Source organism: Balaenoptera physalus (assembly GCF_965194825.1).
Source record: "Balaenoptera physalus genome assembly, chromosome: 8".
Taxonomy (NCBI): domain Eukaryota; kingdom Metazoa; phylum Chordata; class Mammalia; order Artiodactyla; family Balaenopteridae; genus Balaenoptera; species Balaenoptera physalus.
This window is the reverse complement of record NC_138887.1, coordinates 91,588,564-91,608,987: the sequence shown is the minus strand read 5'-3', so window position 1 is coordinate 91,608,987 and position 20,424 is coordinate 91,588,564. Positions and strand designations below refer to the sequence as shown.

General features: G+C 34.9%; 1 protein-coding gene across 10 annotated transcripts in view; it reads right to left on the bottom strand.

Moving 5' to 3' along the window:
* The window catches only part of CFTR (CF transmembrane conductance regulator), a 221,127-nt gene that overhangs the window by 56,332 nt on the left and 144,371 nt on the right, over window positions 1-20,424 (bottom strand). For 9 of the 10 annotated variants that reach the window (XM_082472243.1, XM_082472245.1, XM_082472241.1 and 6 more), the window contains 6 exons: window positions 19,511-19,639; window positions 11,558-11,595; window positions 10,856-11,100; window positions 7,509-7,588; window positions 2,115-2,265; window positions 805-1,032 (listed from right to left, as the gene is read on the bottom strand). In XM_082472243.1, coding sequence (XP_082328369.1) covers window positions 805-1,032; window positions 2,115-2,265; window positions 7,509-7,588; window positions 10,856-11,100; window positions 11,558-11,595; window positions 19,511-19,639 — 871 coding nt within the window. The remainder of the gene's footprint in view (window positions 1-804; window positions 1,033-2,114; window positions 2,266-7,508; window positions 7,589-10,855; window positions 11,101-11,557; window positions 11,596-19,510; window positions 19,640-20,424) is intronic. The other variant, XM_082472250.1, reaches the window with a different exon arrangement.

The window sequence follows — 20,424 nt, the reverse complement described above, 5'->3', positions numbered from 1 at the left end:
AACACGCGCTTCATTTTGTTTGATCCGGATTCTATTCTTAGAACCAAACGACCCCTCAGATTTGGCAGTCACTCTGAATCTCTGTCCACAGTCACATATATAAGATATTTCAACCTTTCTTATAGCTCAGTAATTCACCTTTATTAATTAGAAGAGCTCACTTGTCTATATATTTCAACCTTTCTTATAGCTCAGTAATTCACCTTTTTTAATTAGAAGAGCTCACTTGTCTATATAAGTTTTCATTTTACTTACGATGAAATATTTTACGTTTTTCACCCAAAGATCCCAAAACTCAGAACATTTGTATTTGAAAAATATGGCACTTTCACCTAAGTTATTTCACTTCTATGGCAGTTTTTCACCATGCAAAGTTCACATTAGGATGACAAATTGCACCAACCGGTGGTTAAAAGAACAAAACTTACCAGGGAGGGGGATTTTGTGTGTATCTGTATATAAATTTGGATGTTTCTTTTCCCCTATTCAGAGAGTTCTTTAATAAAGAGATCTATTACTTTTGAAGCCAAGATCCTTTATCAAAATGAGAGTCATGAGATGGTTTTTTTCTTTGAATCACAGATTTGTTATCTGACACTCCTTGTATCTCAGTTTTTCAACTGCATACATCTCTAATTCAAAGAAATCATTCATTCAACAATAAACAAATTTTTTGATCAATAAACTCTCAAAAAATTCATTTAAAGATATCTAAAATTTTTAACCTATAAGAATGTAGCATTTTATTGGTTGGCAAAGCTTTAAATTAAATGCTTAGCTAAATAGTTAAGGAGTTCACAGTACCTGTTGTTAAAATGGAAATGAAGGTAACAGCAATGAAGAAGAGGACAAAAATCATTTCTACTCTCATTTGGAACCAGCGCAGTGCTGATAGATACAAGAACCAGTTGGCAGTATGTAAATTCAGAGCTTTGTGGAACAAAGTTTCGAAGTAAGGCTGCCGTCCAAAGGCACGAAGTGTCCATAGTCCCTTTAAGCTCGTAACAAGATGAGTGAAAATTGGACTTCTGCCTGTGAAATATTCCATAGAAAACAATGCAAGTCATGTAAACACATAATGCAAATTCTTACTTTAAAAAGAGTGGCTTAAAGAATAACCAAACAACAAATGTCATTGGTTAAAAAGGCTTTTCATTCTGGTGCCGTACTTTGAATAGATGCAATCTGTTATTTTTTTAATGAGTTACCCTCTTTTTTACTTGGTTACCATGGATGGGAACTTATTATAAAATCACTGCCATTATTTATTCATATTCCTTGGCTACCACTGGGCATTGTTTATCTGACTAATCCTAAATTAATCAGAGAAAATGTTTTTCTTTTGAGGCAATTTATTCAAGGCCTCAATTAAGAAAGTTTATGTGACTTAATTTAGCAAATAACCTTCAATGCAGAAACACACTGGAAATATATCCCCTGAAAATGCACCCAAACAAAGGCTGTTACTGAACAATGTGCTTCCCAAAGAGCTCAAGCAATGTTTGGGGGAACACAAAAAGGCAGACCCCCAGGAGAGAAAGGAAAGGTGTCTGAAAACAAGCCAGAGGGAAGAATTTTGTCCAGTATCATTTGGGAACACAGACAAACATTTAGTAATAGTAGCACTATGTTTTCAAATTTTAGTTTATATGATTATGAATGGATATAATATACATCAAGCCTCCTAAGACTCTATATACTTGTTTTAAAATCAAAACGAAGTCACATGGTCATTTATTAATAAAAACAATCTATGTGTGCTTTATAATTTACTGTTTCCTTTTCCTACTTATACTTTTTTTGGGGGGGGATAGTTTGTGGTTTAACATTATATTTTAAATCTGAAAGAAGACAAAGGTCAAATTCTCAATAATAATACTTAAGATCTAATGAATAACAAAAGTATGAGACCCAAGAGAGTTATATATGATGAGAATGTACAGAGACGGCCTGGATCACAGTTGAAATAGATGTTTTTAAAAGTCATTGTCATATAATGCCAGAGATTAAAAATGGGAAAAAAATTTTGGAAAGGTACATAAATCACAGATAAATATCCACGAATAGCTCTTGTGATATTTTCCCAGGTGAGCGTTGCACAGGCTGCATCATACCTTCAGATTCCAGCTGTTTGAGTTGCTGTGAGGTGCAGAGGAAGTAGGCTCTCAACAGAATAAAAGCCGCTATCACTGGCACTGTAGCTAGGAAGATGTAGGGTAGTAAAACTGAGACTACCGCCACAGCCCCAATCACAATTAATAACAACTGTGGGATCAAAGAAAATACACTGGTAAGTAAACAGTTCCATGTTGCAAAGTGGACAAGGTATGTTAGCAACATCTTTCTAAATAGGGTCTTCACACTCTGTTCCATTCTTCCTACTGGGAAGGCAGCCACCTCAAAGTACATTTTTCATAAGTTCTATCAAAATTCCAAAAATTGTTTAGGTTGCTCATAATAATACTTTGCAGTTTAGAAAACACGGTATTCTTGCATCTTAGTGTATACTCACTTCCTATACACTTTAAAGTGCTGTATGATAAATAAATTTTAAATGAACATAATTTTTTTCTAGCCTGGGCTTCTTTTAAAAGAAACTTTCTATTTTAAAATAATTTTAGTATGAATGTGAAATTTTAGGATTTATTTTGTTCAGACAATTTCTGAAAATTGGGCATTCACCTTGGAGCCTCATGAGTCAGAAAAATCTGGTAGGCTTGGTCATCTAGGCAAGCTACTTAATTTCTCCAAACCTAGTTGATTAACATTTAAGATTGAAAAAAAAAAGTATACTTAATAAATTTCACTCCCCTTCCTGTTTTTGTTCCTGTTCCTTAAAACAATCGAAGATGACCTAGAGGCTCAAAAAAAAGCAAAAAGAAGATTTTGGGGGTATGGCTGATTTAATTTGAAATTAGACCACTTTTCTCTCATATACTGTCAAATGAATTTTGTGTTTCAGTCAAGCCCATTCATTAGAGACATATCTTCACATTATCCACCCCCAAAACTGGATCCTTGTGGGCAGTCTCAGAAATAAGTTAACCATATTGGTGTTCTTCAGATCAAGTTCAAGGCTTAAATTCTATATTTCCAAAGGACACTAAATCCATACATACTAAAAAAAAATCTGCTAACATTTGTTCCACAATACCCCATGTGAATAAAGTATAAATAAAGTAACTGTCACAACAAGGGTTGAAAAATAAACCTATCATAACATCTATCTGATAATCACTGAGCCAGTTGTCTACCAACTGCCATGGGTGACACATGTACTTTAAAACCAATACAGAAATACAGAACATTTTGGTAGATGAAAACATGAATAAGCGTGTAACTAAGATCTGCATAAATCTTCTTTGAATGGGTTGTTATGTTCATCTAAAGCTTCGGATGATCATATCTCAATGATACTTTTCTAGGGAAAATGCCTCTAAGGTGTCCATCATCAAATTCTACAATAAGCCCTTCACTCATTCTCGTTCAACAAATACTCAGATAAATACAGTGCCAAACACTGGACTAAGTACATATGATGACTCAATAATCTAAAGAAAGTCTTCTCTATTCTGTTCTTGCCCTACAAGTTCCACCAGTGCAATGAGAAAGCCTCAAACGCCCTAGTTACTACATGACAAGACTTCATCAATGGCAAATGACTCAGTTTTTTAACTGAGAGTATTTATTTCTCAGAAATAGGATCTTTTGAAAAAAAGAGAAAAATTAACTTCCAAGCATTATTTACTAGGAAATACAATTTAATTTAAATAGGCCACTATATTAAATACCAGTATGTCTGAAAGACAAATGCTATTGCATTGGCAACATGGAAACGTTCAGCTATTCCATTAGAATCAGGGGTTTTTTTTTGTTTGCTGTTGACAGTTGTAAACAGTACTGTGTTCATTTGTCTTGTGCTATTTTTACCATGTAATTCCAATCTGGAGCTGTTGGATTATAACAATGGGTGGGGAAAGTGATCATTGTTTTTTCTTTTTTTTTTTTTTTCTGTTTTTGTTTTTGTTTTTTTAACATCTTTATTGGAGTATAATTGCTTTACAATGGTGTGTTAGTTTCTGCTTTATAGCAAAATGAATCAGTTATACATATACATATGTCCCCATATCTCTTCCCTCTTGCATCTCTCTCCCTCCCACCCTCCCTATCCCACCCCTCTAGGTGGTCACAAAGCACGGAGCTCATCTCCCTGTGCTATGCGGCTGCTTCCCACTAGCTATCTATTTTACGTTTGGTAGTGTATATATGTCCATGCCACTGTCTCACTTTGTCCCAGCTTACCCTTCCCCCTCCCCGTATCCTCAAGTCCATTCTCTAGTAGGTCTGTGTCTTTATTCCTGTCTTGCCCCTAGGTTCTTCATGACCTTTTTTTTTTTTTTAGGTTCCATATATATGTGTTAGCATATGGTATTTGTTTTTCTCTTTCTAACTTAATTATTGCTGATATGGTGGAGATTCTTAGGAATGACAATGTAACTATGTTACAATAGAACAGGAAGAGTTGTGCAGCCAACCCTACCAAGATATCACATAGGGTTTGAGAAGAATGGAGAAGGTGGGTAAAACTGGAAATGGTGAAATATTCACAAGGTAGATTTCCAGCGATTAAAATTATCCAGAATACAGCCCAAACTGAGAAGTGAACAGTAAATCTAAGCTTTGAGGAAAATAACTCTATTTACTTTATAAGGAGCCATCCTTAGGCATTGAGGTCAGAAGCTAATAATTTAGCACTTGTGCAAAACTAAAGGCACTGGTTTAATATGTTTGATATTCTAATTATACAAAGAAACTTTAAATTCTGTCCTAGTTTTTAATTCACAGTGAATAAGAAACAAGTCATTTCAGACCAGGTATATTAGTGAGAGGACAACAAAATAAATAAATAGAGGGACTTCCATACAAGATGGAAATGTGAGTACAGATTCTAATTCCCGTTCATCCCTACCCAAATCCTAAAATTCTAGGGGAAAAAAATCAACAGACTATAAAACCTGCAAGGCACCAGATGATAAGAATGAAAGATCACTTTGAAATCATTTAGAAGGTTAATTAATTAATTGATTGATCAATAAATAGATAATAAATACCTATTTAAAACCAGGCAATGAACACCAGATCTGGAATTTAATTCATAATTGATAGTTAGTCCTTGAGAATTTTTAAGCCAGGGATTAATGGGATTAATAGAATGAATAAGGGAGGAAAAAAGATGTAAAAGACATAGTAAAGATCAAAGTGGCGGGACTCACTGTGTATTCATATATTAGGGTAAGACAGAAAGAATCAAAAAAACCTAAAGGTTTTGAGGCTGACAAGAGAAGATTTGCATATTTTAAAACACGGAGGCTTCTGTTTCGTGAAAAAAATCAGTCACTGAAGCATAGAGATAAGTAGGACACCAGGATAGTTTTTTTTCTGTGTGGCTTCAAGTTCAAATTTGTCATGTATGGTCCACTTCCAGTATGCCAATCTGAAGCATACGAGTTTAATATTGAAAATGATCATCATCAGACTTATCTTCCTCATTTGAGAAACCTGAGACTCTTAGAGATAAAGTATCTAGCTCAAGGTAAAATAAATAGTGGTATCTGCAGAATAGAATCTGGATCTTTCATTTTCACTATACAATGTTCCAATCCAGAAAGTAAATTGCCCAGAATATTATCAAATGTTAAGAACTAGAGTTAATAGAAATAACATTTTTTTAAAAAAAGGAAATTTACAGGTGTGCCTCATTCTATGAAAAAATCTGTTTCTGAAATGTGACTAAAAAGAAATTTAACTAATCTGAACCTAAGTATAACCAAAGGGGTTCACAATTTAAAGGACCCCTCTGATGCATTTTTTAATAAAATCAAAATTAATCGGATTTTTACTGTATTTGATTGTCATGTATCATGCTTCCTTAATGTGAGACCTCCTTGTAAATAAAATAGGGAAATCAAAATAAAAAAGCCCTGCCCAATCACTTATGAAACAACTAGTGAGCTGCAACATTAGAAGTTGAGCAGAAACTACTGAAATTGCCGTAAGAGAAAGGATGAGAACCATCACGTGTGTCAAGAACTGTTAATTCATAAAATAAGTGTTCAAAACTGCACTCTCCCAAAGGATTTCTGAAGTGAGCCTTACACTGATTCAGAAAATACTCAGCAGACTACAAAAGTTTTTTTTTTTTAAATTATCAAGGGCTAACATTTGCGAATTCTTCTGCAATCATGTCAAGATGTCCATGTTCCAGTTTGTACCTGATTTAATAATATTACAGTTGAGACCAGTCATTTACAATCCTAGAACAAGGAAGAAATGCCCAGAAATTAAAGAAAGACATGGGAAACATTCCTTCACATGCATAAACTCAAAGCATCGGTTAAAGAATTCCAGCAGCGGCTGCTAAGTTATATCCCTAAACAGAGTAACTGAAGGAAACTCAAAATACTAAAGTTCACCTGGAACAGTTAATGTGTTTGACTGTGCCAATCATTTCAGATGAGGCAAACTGGCAGTCTGGTTTTTGTGCACCTGCCAATGTCAGTTGTGTATACACACAAATGTGATAGCCCTTATTTTATTTTATTTCATAGGTTCTCAGTGGCGGGGGTGACGAACAACTCATCCTGAGATGCGCAGCATCCTGTTCCAAGTGTCTCTCCAAGGAGGTTATTTGAGACTGCGTCATTTACTCTCTGAAGCTCAACCTAAGCCAGACAGTAAGCTGTTTTCAAACCTCATTCAACAGCCAAGGTTATTAACTCACAACACTCAAGTTCTGTCACTTAGGAAGTCTTGATGCGGTATCCCCTAGGTCACCTTCATCTCCAACCCCTTCTTCCCTTCTCCACTTTCACCATCAATCACCCCACCCTAAGGACACATGCTCAGAGTTAGGCTGCCCTGCAGGTGTCTTCAGATCTGTCACCCAGGGATAGTCCTGACTAGTCCTGAATTTTTCCTTCCTCTCTCACCTGCTTGAAAACTTACCTGTACTTCTGTCCCTGCATTATGGTCCTTACTGTGAGATTGCTAACTAGCTAATCTTTGCCAAAGTGTTCATGGATGAGACTGGTTGAAACTGTAGTCCACCAGGAAACTGACTGATCCCATTTTAACACGGACCCTCTGGAGGTAGGTGACTTCTATCAAATAGTGATGCCAATGTCAAAAATGTCACACTTCACGGACAGTGATTTGGGGGAAAACGGTCTGCTATGCATCTTAAATCACTCCCAAGTAGACAGCTATTATATCTAAATGAGGAATTGCCTTAGGTTTTGGTCAGGTAAACAGTTCTGACTTACTACTGAATTTACTAAATTTATGACTATTTTGAAGATTTTTTTTAATATTGAAAAGATTTATACAATATACAGGCTTCAACTCTTAATCGAATGAAAAGTAAGCAAGAACTAATTTACTACATTTTCTAATTAGTTTTAAAAAGTGCAACAAAGCAAAGTCACTTAATAGTACTTATTTTTACAAACCTGAATGAAGTCAAATATGGTAAGAGGCAGAAGATCATCCAAAACTGCTGTATCTTTGGAGAATCTATTAAGAATCCCACCTATAATGTGAAGAAAAATTCTTCAAAAACTAGTAATCTTAAAAATATGTATCAATATTTGATGAATTTGATAAATTTGGATCACAGCAGAAGCATTCAGAACTCAAATACAAATGAGTACATAATCATATATATATACATATATATATATATATATAATGACGTAGACAACTTTAGTACAAGGATTCTAAGTAACTTGTACAAAGATTCTAAATAACTCTGTGTTCAAGTTATTGTCTACTACTTTTAAACATTTATAAAATACAGATTGCTATAAGATTCAGGCAAAAACCAAGGTCTTTAATAGAGCCCTATCACAAATTATGTCAGGAATAGGCACCCATCCTACTACTAAAGTCTCCCATTTACAAGCCTGAGTTAAGTAATAATTTTCTGGATATGCTCTCATCATTCCCTTATATCGTATTTTGTAATACAGAGCCTCCCTATCCTTCAACTTCCACACCTTTCTAAAACATACCTCAGCAGAACCCGTGGCTGCTCTCAACCCCTTCCTGCCCACCATGTGGACCTCCTTTGCCCTGTCCTCCTTTTCTACCCTCTTCACTGGCAATCTAAGCTTCAGTCTGTCTTCTAAATTAACAGACTCACATTTGTATGTCTGATCATTTTTTCCTTCAATGAAGAAAAGTTACACATGGAGTGTCTACTAGGTGTCAGGCACAATGCTAGGCACTGAGATAACAGAGGTGAATAAGCCTTGCTCCTTGCCCTTGAGGAATACATTGTCTAGGGGTGAGTTAAACCTATAATTAGATAAAATACAACACAATACTGTACAAACAAAGTGATATTGAATCTTATCATTTACCCCCCCGCCATTTATTGCAGGATAAAGTCTAAAATTCTTAGTTTAATATTTAATATCTTCCATGATTTGGCCTTAAACTACCCTAGGTACAAGCTTCCTCTTCTCAAACATTGTTTCAAACTGGCTTATTGTTTAAATACACCTTATACTCTCCTACCTCCTTGCCTTTTCCACGTAGCTCCTCTGCCTGAAAACCCTTTCCTCTCATGTCTACGTGTTAAAATCTATGTCTCCTTCCTGGCCCAACTCAAATGCCTTTCCTGCAAGGAAGCGTCAATTTTTGCACCACCTCAAATTAATCCCTTCTTCCTCTGGACACATTTAATACCTTTAATACATCTTTACAGCACTTCTGTGTTATAATAATTATATACATGTTGTACAGTCGCTTGTATACATGTCTTACCTCTTTTTTCTATATTGTAAATTTCTAGAGGTCATTGGACCATGCCACATTTATTTTGTATCACTCTGAGCCCTCAGCAAAAAGCCTTATGTAGGAAGAATTCAATGCTTATTTTTTTATTTGTCACTATCTCCTTGCCCTTACTAATGATATTTTATTTAGCATATTTAATTAAATATATTTGTATATCTTTTCATAAATGAATCAAAAATTGAAAAAAAGTAGCGTATGGTATTTATTCTGTGTAGAAAATGAAAGTTGCTTTGATTAAAAAAAAATATATAGATATATATCATTCTAGTGCTTAGTATATTTCAAATGGGAAACAATAGAAAGGGAACAACAGTGGGGAACTGGCATTTATTTCATGTTGGTTATGTAACAGGCTAGTAGATGATGACTTTTTTTCATTCTCACAATGATCCTCTGAGATAATTATTCCTTTCCCCATTTTACAGATGCGGATGCAAAGTCTCAGAAGAGTAACTTGCCCATGATCATCACTCTCATGAGGACAAGCCAGACCTCAAACAATTCCCATGATCCTTTCATTAATTCTCATTGCCCATTTCTCACTGCTAGAATCCTGGGCAAATCCCCTACCTTCTCTGGATCTCAGTTTTCCCATTTAAAAAAATGAAATCATTGGATCAAGGTAATTGGGCATTCTCTTTTAGGTCTAAAATTTCTTAGCTCTAAAACAGAAGCGTGGTGATGAGTGCATCCAAATGAGGCAAGGCTTTAGTGATACACAAGGGCTTAAAAGAATAGATATAAGGAAGATCTTCTTGAATACTAACACTGAAATGTTTTACCCAGAAAAAAATGATGGATAATTCTTATCTTGAGATTTTTAGATACAAATCACTCTAAAAATCTCGGTCTTGGAATTTATTCTTTCCTTTATAATCAAATGTTCCTGTGTCTACCTCCTCTCCCTTGTCTGGATTCTTCCAGGGCAAGAACTGTGCCTTATTCATCCTTTCATACCAGTCCCTGGTTTAGTGCCATAGAAAGTAAGTGCTCAACAGATTTCTGTAAGAATAAAACTTGGGAGATTCCTTATTAACCTCAGATTCTTTAAATGTGAATTTGTCTAAAGGGGAATCAATAAAATTGATTACTTTCAAAGTACCTTATTGTCCTTAGTTTTTAAAATCTTTGGTCCCTTTATTTCACTTCTCTTAATTTCTGTGGTCTTAATTATTTTTGTTGAGGTATAATTGACAAAAAAATTGTAAGATATTTAAAGTATACAACGTGATGATTTAATATATGTATACATTGTGAAAGGATTCCTCTCACTGAGTTCATTAACACATTCACCCCCTTTCATAGTTACCTTTGTGCGTGTGTGAGAGAACATTTAAGTTTTATTCTCTTAGCAAATTTCAATTATACAGGACAGTGTTACCAATTATAGTCACCACGTTATACATTAGATCTTCAGACCTTACTCATCTTATAACTGACAGCTTGTACTCTTTTATTAACCTCTATGATAGTGTCAAAAATACTTTTAAAATACATTTGGGATCCACCCAACCCATTTAAAACAACCCTGAATGAATTTATGGGATCATCTTTGAACAGTTACATGAAACTAGATTACTCTACCTCATCAAAACACTTTATTAGTAAAAGAATCTTAGAATTGTTTTGATCACTTCAAATCTTCTCTTTTAAACAACAATATACATTGGCAGCAAGATGCCTAGAAGGGGGCTAGATCAAATATCTGAATAGAGAAGGACAGCTGACTCAGAAGGGCCTGCTTCTGCTGCTACAGTCCCATCAGCATCATGTCCTAACAAACTGAGCTACTCTAATTAACTGATACAGAAATATGAGGAGTGATGGTATCTGAGAGCCTATAATACCTGAGACAGGTACATGCCAGTCATAAGGAAGCTCAACAAAGAGTAGATGCCTGCATGCAAAAGCCAGTGCTACTACTAGAAAACCAACCAACTCACAGGCCCTGTTTGTGGAGGAGCAGCAGCTTCATTTTGTACACTTAGTCAAGTACCTGCTTTCAACGTGTTGAGGGTTGACATAGGGGCTTGAAGAACAGACTGTAACATTTTGTGGTGTAGTGTTTTTGACACTGTGATTAGGGTATGCACCAGTGGTAAACCTCTGAAGAGTCCCAGAGCAAGCAAAGTGTCAGCTACTCCCACATAAATGTAGAAAACATAATACGAGCTGGTGTTGGTGATGATCACTGCATAACTGTTATTTGCTGTACTATTCCCTTTGTCTTGAGGAGATGGTCTGTAAAGCAAAAGGAAATTGTTATCAGGCAACCAAACTTTCCCATTGAATTTCCAATACATGTAAATGATGCTGAATTTGAGCCTAAAGAAACACAACATATTTCATTAGCAGAGCTTATGCCTTTAACCTGAAGGACTTACTATTGCAAGAAAGTAGATTAAGTTTTTAACCATTGAAATAGATAAAATTTCAAATACTCAGAGAAAATACTAAGTGTGCAAGGTTGTTTTAAATATTGTTATTGCATTTTATGGAAACTAAGCACAACTAAATCCTTTAAAAATTGGTAAAGAGCTGCAGGAACTGCACATGCTCACAATTTTAAACAAAAGAACTCAATTTTCCACTACAGTACTGTGGGGAAATGAAGCAGAGTGGATATTACAATAATTAATAAGACCCAAATAATCAATAGAAACAAAATACAATCCACAATAGGACATGGAATACTCACTTTGGAAGCAGCCACAACACAGCCAAAGAAACAGCCACCTGGAATGGAACAATACACACTTGATTTTTTTCCCAGCATCTTCTCCTATTTTTCCCACACCCACTTCTAATTCCACCATGACTAACATTGAAATATATACAATTTCATTTTCCTTTGCTTTACTTTCCTGGGTCCAGCAGCTGCAATAATTGTTCTAAGAACCACTATTTGAGGTGAGAACATGTTAAGTTAATGGAATTCAAATTTCACTGAATAAAATACTTTTCCATTTCTCTCCTTCTTTCAACAGGAACTGTTCATAGAACCTCACAGCAGAGCTAATATTGCAGTTAAACATTTTAAATAATAAAGTTTGTTTCTTATGAAGAGATTACTCTCAGCCTGCTGGCAGATAATTTATCTGGTTGGTGGCTATAAATAATTTCATTTGTCATACAATGATTATGAGGGACATAACTATAAGACCAATTAATTACTGGAAAAGATGAGATATATATTTATGAAAACCAGTTAAAATCTCAAAAGTGTAAAAATTCATGGTTTTTTGGGGGGGGTGGTAGTGGGATGGACTGGGAGATTGGGATTGACAGATATACACTAATATGTATAAAACAGATAACTAATAAGAACCTGCTGTATAAAAAATAAATAAATAAAATAAAATTCAAAATAAATAAATAAATAAATAAATTCATGGTTTTTGAATAAAGATAAGGTGCATTCAGGTTAAAACATACACTATTGGCACTATTTGGGCTTTCTCAAGGTGGAAACTTTTGGTTGAAGAACAAATGTTCTATACCATAACTAAACCAAAATAAAAAAATGTTTAACAACCATGATTTTTCTTTTTAGTTTCTGTGTTATTTAAATGATCTGTACTCTGCTCTATTTCAATTTGGCATTCCAGTCTCCTAAATGCTGTGGGAAAACCATCTTGTGATGATACCAACACAATTATAACACCAGAAATATTTACACAATTATAAGACAAATTATACAATTAGCCCAATAACTTTAACAAAGAATCAAATAGAAAAAAAAGGAGAAATTGTAAGTAAAATAATTTGAAAATGAACACAGAATAAAAATAAATAGGGGAGAAACAAATATGCTTGGTATAAGAAATCTATCTCTTATTTCATAATCAATTTATCTTAAGTATTTAACAGTACCATATAAAAATTATGGAGAATAATTAACATTAATTAAGAAATTACATTATGAAGTTCTATACTTTAAATAGTATATAATTTTAGGTAAATTTGCATATCAGATAGGAGTATAATAATGAAAAATCTAATAGCATCATTCTCACTTTCCTACTTTTTTTCATTATACACATAGCCTATATGAACCATATTAATAAAAAAAAAACCCACCTTTGTTTCCTTGAAATTCAAGTGAATTCAAAATGACAAGAAACACAGCAATAATCTAGCTATTTCAAAAGTCTTTGTTCCAGTGCAAATGTTTTCCGATTTCCTAAGACTAATCAAATTACTCAAGAACCTAGATAAGGGTATATTTCTGAGTGACTCTTTGGTTATTATAGTCCCTCTTTGTTCCAGTGAAAGAAGTGTCAATAATGTTGGCATTCTAACCTTCTCTGAATGTGAGTAAATCCCAGAAATAAATATTTTATAATATTTACAATAACCAAAGCAGTTGTTCAAAGACACTGATCTAATCAGTGTAATATAAAGTTATTTCTTGGCTCTTGTGAATAGAGACCACTTGCGGAAGAGACCACTTGTGGAACCACCAACCCAAACTACTTTTATTGACTGGAACAAAAACATTTCCAAGGACTTGACATAATGACTTTAATGAAAATGTCTGGGGCATATAGAAACAATTAAGCAAGCAAGTTCTAACATTTAATTTCCAAAATGTCTGAGGTTATAAAGTTCATACAGTTTGTGATAGAGTGACAGTCCTGAAAGATTCGAGGAAAAGCAAAAAGGTCATTATTTTCAGCTCTTTCAGGGTTTTAAACATCATTCCATATCACATAGAAAATGGTCCCGTCTAGATCAGCACTGTCCAAGAGAAATTTCTACAAAAATAGAAATGTTCAATATCTGCACTGTTCAGTATCATTGCCACTTAATACACATGGCACTTGATCACTTGAAATGTGACCAGTGTGGGTGACTGAGGAACTGAATTTTACATTGTGTTTCATTTTAAATAATTTCATTTAATTTACATGGTCATACATGGCTGGTGGGTGGCTACTGTACTGGACAGTGCATGAATAGACTAAAACTGTTAGTTAGATAGGGGTGTAGCCAGAGTATTTATTATATACCCATGCTAGGTATCAGGAGTCTGATGATGGTGTTCTCTAAGGATAGATCCATGAACAGTCAACATGATGATTCACGAACTTTGCAAATGACCCCAAATGAAAAAGAAGTAGCCAGTATTTAGAAGCTAGGTCACAATTTAAATTATATAGATAATTTGTCTCTATGATTTAAAAAATAATGGCATGTCGGGGATAGAATATACAGCATATACATACGGAAAGAGAAATTAAGTGCCTCTTTCTGAAAGACTTATTTGCTAAATGAACTAGTAAACATGTTTGGAGACGTGATAGATGAAGGTTGATCATCTATATAGTAAAACACCAACAGTATGATTTCGAAAATAAGACGTGATGGAGAACTAGAGCAAGAATATATTCAAGACTTAGGAGGAACCCTACCATGACATAAGCTGGCTAGGTACAAGTTTGATACTCACAACGAAAGAAAATAGGCATGAAAAGAGAAGAAAACTGCCAAGACCAGGTATAGAAAAGGTTCAAAAACGTGAATACAACCAAATGAGGTATAACGGTCCAATATTCTATCATGAAGAACTTTAATGAACTACAAAAAAGACACTCCTAAATACTTCACTGTGGAATATCTTCAGAGGCCTTTAAATATGACTTAAAGGTTCTAAACACTCTGGATGCTGAGCCTAGTTAATAACAGCAATCCCTTCCTGTCATAACAGATGTTCCGGCCTCCCTTCGTGTCCCCATCCAATCCATTTTCCATATAGCAGAGTGATCTTTTTTAAAGCATAAAAAAGTCATATCATACCCTGAATGAAGCCTTTCAAAGGCTTCCTGTTGCATTTAAAATAAAACCCAGATTCTTTACTTCAGCCAATGGTTCTGCAAACCTGTTTCTGGCCTACTTTTCCAATGTCACCACATGACATGCCACTCACTTCTCTCTCCCACTGTTCCAATTGTGCTGGCCTCCTCTCAGTTTCCATAATTTACCAAACTTTTCCAAGACCTCTGCATTTGCCCCAGTTTCTGCATGTCTGAGTCCTTCTTATCTTTTGGGTGTCAATTAAATGTCATTTCGTCAGGAAGCCTTCCCTGTCTACCCTCCTTTGCCCAGCTTTATATTAGTTCACTGTTTATTTCCTTCTGGCACTTATTACACTCTGTGATTATTTCCATCAAAATGTATTTATCCTCTGTCCTCTTTCCTATTGTAGCCTTAGTGTCTAAAACAACACCCGGTAAACAGTAGGCATTTGGTAAATCTGTACTTAATAAATAAAGGAAGGGATAAAAAAGAGTATACTTAAATAAAAAATACAGGGACTTCCCTGGTGGCACGGTGGTTGGGACTCTGCACTCCCAATGCGGGGGGTCTGGGTTCAATCCCTGGTCAGGGAACTAGATCCCACATGCATGCCACAACTAAGAGTTCGCCTGCCACAACTAAGACCCAGTGCAACCAAATAAATAATAAATAAATGTTTTTTTACAAAAATAAAAAATACCAATGTCAACAGAGAGAAATTATATACTAATCACATAGAAAACATTTTAAAAAGCATAACATATCATGATATGTTATGTAGGATAAAGATAAAGAACCGGAACCAATTCATTCTATAAGTTCTGTACAAATGCAGAATTCAGAGCTCTTCCCAAGTCACACAAGGAGATCTGTGCGTAAATGACTACCATTAAAATAGTATTGGCATTTTGAGTTTTCACCAAAGGAGCACAGCATTATGAATGTTCTGTTAACATAAGTACATTATTCTATCTGTACATTCTGTTCTTCATGGTATACACAGCATATAGAATTATGCCTGAGACACTGAAAGAACTAAAAAAATACGTGTTGAATGAGTAAGTGGCTGAATGAATGACAGGCAGTAATAGTAAAGTGACACCTTGTTATGACTTAATCGTAGATTTCAATGCTTTGCAGGTTAAATCACGCCCTAAAACATAGACACTTGCTAAGTAATGCTGCCTGAAAAGTACTACTATCAATAAAGGTATAACTATCATTAAGGTATTATGGGAGCATATATTGTGTATACTAATAATGTAAAGCCACCTAGTGATTCCTCATTAGCAAACAGAAGGGAAATCATAAGGGAACAGTATATAGCAATTCTCTGACACTTTTCTTAAAACTCTCAGGAATAAAAGGACTAAACTGGATCTTTAGATACTCCAGGCAACAATAATACCCTCTGGTTGTTGTAAAAGGAAGGAGGAAACTGCTTCCTACTGTATAATTTGCGTTTCTTCTCTATCTAGTCAATGCTGTACTGCCAAGTTAGAGCGCTAGAGAGACCAACATAATAGAAATTTAAAAGCCTATATCCCTGGTGCTAATATCTAAGAACTTAACAGAAGATATTGTTCTATGGTAAAGAAAACAGTACAAAAATATAAGGTAGACTGACTCCTTTATCAAAATGACACTCTAATGATAATTGGTAACAAACTGAGTAGACCAAACTAATTTTTTCAGTTTAGCACTTTGAAGAAATAAAAAAAGTTATTACTTTCATACTCTAAAAGGGAAGTTTATTGAACGTACTCTATAAAATTATAAAATCTAGATTGAAGTATGGCCCCTATGAAAACTAAAAATGGGTACATCACTTCCACAAAGGAAGAAATGTATCTTAACTTTTCTTTAGGTTCTCTGATCATGTTGAGTATGAGGCTCTAAATAAAGTTTAAAAGACCTAAACTATCTTCCTGGATTAGCACTTGTACCATGATGCAAAGCACATATGAGATATTTCAATGGTAATGAGAAGAGGCACATTGGTATTAAGAAAGGAGCTTAGTCTAAAAGTAAAATTACGGAAATTTTGATTCAAAGATGTGACAGAATTGTGAACATCTGAATGATTTGTTTAGCTGCATAACTGTGCACATGATGAAAACAATTACTGTTTTTCTACTATCACCAAGTTTTTGTTATTCAAAATTTTGAGAACCAGGCAATTGGCAATGCCTTCAGGATATTGGGCCAAAAAAGGCTCATAATTTTTTATATTATTTCTTGCCTAGAAAATGACATTACTGTTTTTTTTGTCCATTAAAAAGAAAAGTTTTTGCTATAATTGTGAGAGCTCAACTAATAATGGGAAGTTATACAACATTTACATCCTCTGTTGTAGTTTGGTTTCTAGCCTAAAGACAAAGGACCACTGTCTTCTTGAGTAAGTGAGCTAATAATATTGTACACATGTTCAGTGGCTCAATGCTCAGTCTCTAATTAATTAACTATACACTGTGTTGAAAGTCACGTAAGTTCAGCTCTACAGCTCTACATGGGACAAGGGTCCTGTAAGTGAACATAAATCACCACCACATTCAGATAGGACCATTTTTTCTCATAAAACTAAACTGAAGACAGTCAAGTAATGTTGATCTTTCAATGAAGAGGTTCAAATCATTAACAGTGACAAAGGGCTGGTTTGAGATTAACTGTGGCACAGGACTGAGTTTCATTCACATTAATGTTAGTCATTTGGCATGATTGGCAGAGATTAATGAGGTAAATTAAAAATACATTTCAATGCAATTTTCATTATCTCATGTGAGAGTCTCAAGTTACTCAACCCCATAGTTTTGTTACACTGTAAAAGGAATTATTGAAATTTTCACTATATCTCTGTCATGGACTTGTCCACCTCAAACTAGCTTGAGCTTTATAATGATGATAGACATTAAGGATATTAGTAAGAATAGCAATTAGCATTGCTCATTATATGCCAAGCCCTACAGTAAGTGCTTTATAATCATGATATCTCTTAACCCACAAAAATGACCTTTGAAATTGGTACTATTACAACCTCCATTTTATAGGTGAGGAAACTGAGGCTCAGAGAGGTTAACTAACTTGTTCAGTGTCATAGTGTTAATAACACAGAATTAGAATTCACAGCCAGATCAGTCTGAGTCCAGAGGTGGCACTATGCAATACTGCATCTCACATTCAGCCTCCATTTGTTTCATTAATTTAAAATAGTAGTAGAGCAAACGAAGAGATATCATCAAAACTCAAAGATCAAATGGAAACCAACACTTGATAAGTGAAGTGGTATGTACAACTTTTGGTACATACCTTTAATATTTTATACTACTTTACTTGGTCAAGGAGGAGTGATAATATTTTATGTAGACTTCTTAACTGAGGTTAGAAACAGCCTAATAAGACAATGAAGTAGTTTTAAGTTTGGGTTTCAGGTATGTATATAATGGCCCTCAGGAGAGGCAGTACTTCACCTGGGTCATTTCTCCCCTGAAGGCAGCCTGGGCCTTTATGTTGGATTCAGGCTGTATATTAGGACACATCCAGCAGTATCCTCCGAGATAAATATCTAGAGTAGTCATTCACAGGCTGAATCCAATCCACAGATGTGTTTTTTTGTACCCATGTAGTGTTCATTTCTTTGTTTTACTTTAACCAACTACCCACACTTAAAAATGGGAAATTTTTACAGAAAAAATCTGTATCTTCATCTTCTGTTGAAAAATAAGAAGGTTTAGCGAAACTGATCCCAAAACCCCTCATGGGAAGTCCTTGACTGGTGTTGAGTTACGACTGCCCCCGTTCGACAATTGGAGGGCAAATATTCTCCATCCAGCCTCAAAGCCACTTCACCCCTAGACATCCTCTGCAAAGCCTCTTTTCGCATTTAAGTGGCTGCTCCTGATCTAGAGAAAAACCTCATTCACCAACCAGCTTCAGAAACCTCTTACCTTAATGCAGAACTGAACTTGTGACCTACTGCCCCGCTCTTTTATTTTAACCTGGTGATGTGAAGGACAGCAGCAGCATGCTAAAGAGACCATGATGGTGGCATTGAAGACAAAAGAATTCTGTAGGCAAATGGGTGATTTGAATCTCTGAAAGGCTTGTTTAAAATGATTTCTAAGCCACTAATATATATTTATTTTATTTTGTGAGGAGATAGTCTTTTAAAGGTGGTGATTCCTCACTGGCATATTTAATAACGCAATATCTAGAGCCAAATGAATTTAATATTTAGTACAGAATAATTTTCATTGTTTAAATTCAGTTCATATAAAGACATTCTACTTTGAGGTTTTGAATGTCTCAATTAAAAACTCTTCATATAGGGCTTTCCTGGTGGCGCAGCGGTTGAGAATCCGCCTGCCAACGCAGGGCACACGGGTTCGAGCCCTGGTCTGGGAAGATCCCACATGCCGCGGAGCAACTGGGCCCGTGAGCCACAACGACTGAGCCTGCGCATCTGGAGCCTGTGCTCCGCAGCAAGAGAGGCCGCGATAGTGAGAGGCCCGCGCACCGCGATGAAGAGTGGCCCTCGCTCGCCGCAACCAGAGAAAGCCCTCACACAGAAACGAAGACCCAACACAGCCAAAAAAAAAAAAAAAAAAAAAAAAAAACTCTTCATATAGAAGATATGTGCTTAAGTATATTTTATATGCTATGTATGAAGTAATAAAATATCAATAGAAGAACTATACATCTCATTATAATGATATAAAATTTCATATATACATATACACTTATATTTATGTATATATATACATTTATACATGTGTATATATATATATATATCCTTCTAAACTATTCTTAATTTAACTTTAAATCACATTAATATTTAATAACAGAAAATTCTTACCTCAGCTAGAAAAATGACTAAGCACCAAATTAGCACAAAAAGTAAGCTCTTGTGGACAGTAATATATCGAAGGTATGTGTTCCATGTAGTCACTGCTGGTATGTTCTCCACATCATCAAAAAAGCACTCCTGAAAAAAAGAATCATGGTTATTACAATGAGACAATACAGGTTCACACCAGCACTGTGGTTTTATTTTGAATGTGTGGAAATAAAGGAATATTACTATTTGAAACTAAGTGAATTTCAACAAATATAAACCATTATGAATGACACAGGTGATGTCACTCCACAGCCAATATAATGTCCACTGGAGCAACATAGCTTTTTGAAAAATGAGAAACACTGCGATTCTTCAAACTCTGAATGTAATATTGCTGATAAAACAACTGTATTATTTTTGAACAATATTACCATTTTAATGCTTAACAGTGTCACACATTTTATCAAATAAATGGTACCAGCAAACTGAAGCTTCCCAGAACCGTCCTTGACTTAACTTTGAGAGCTATAGTTCAATAATTTGAAAGAGAGAAAATCCAGGTATTTCAAAGGGAAAGGATAGTTTTGTTTCTTATAAAGTCAACAAAATTCACAGAAGAAGCACTAGAACATCAAAGAAAGGGTCCTAGGAAATTGGAATATGACACACTGGTTAGATGTAAAAATTTTTGAAGTCAAGTAAACCTGCATTTGAATCTGGACTCTATCATTGACTTCCTAGGAGCTGCTTGAATTCAGGCAGCTGAACTTCTCTAAAATTTAGTTTCCTTATCTATAAATGAGAATAATGAGAGGTACCTTCTAAGAATATGCTCATGACACTAGAAGCAATCAATAAATACTATTATCAGTCAAAGTGATCATTCTTTACAATTAAACTTATAGAATCAGGTTTGAGAAATTCATTCGGAT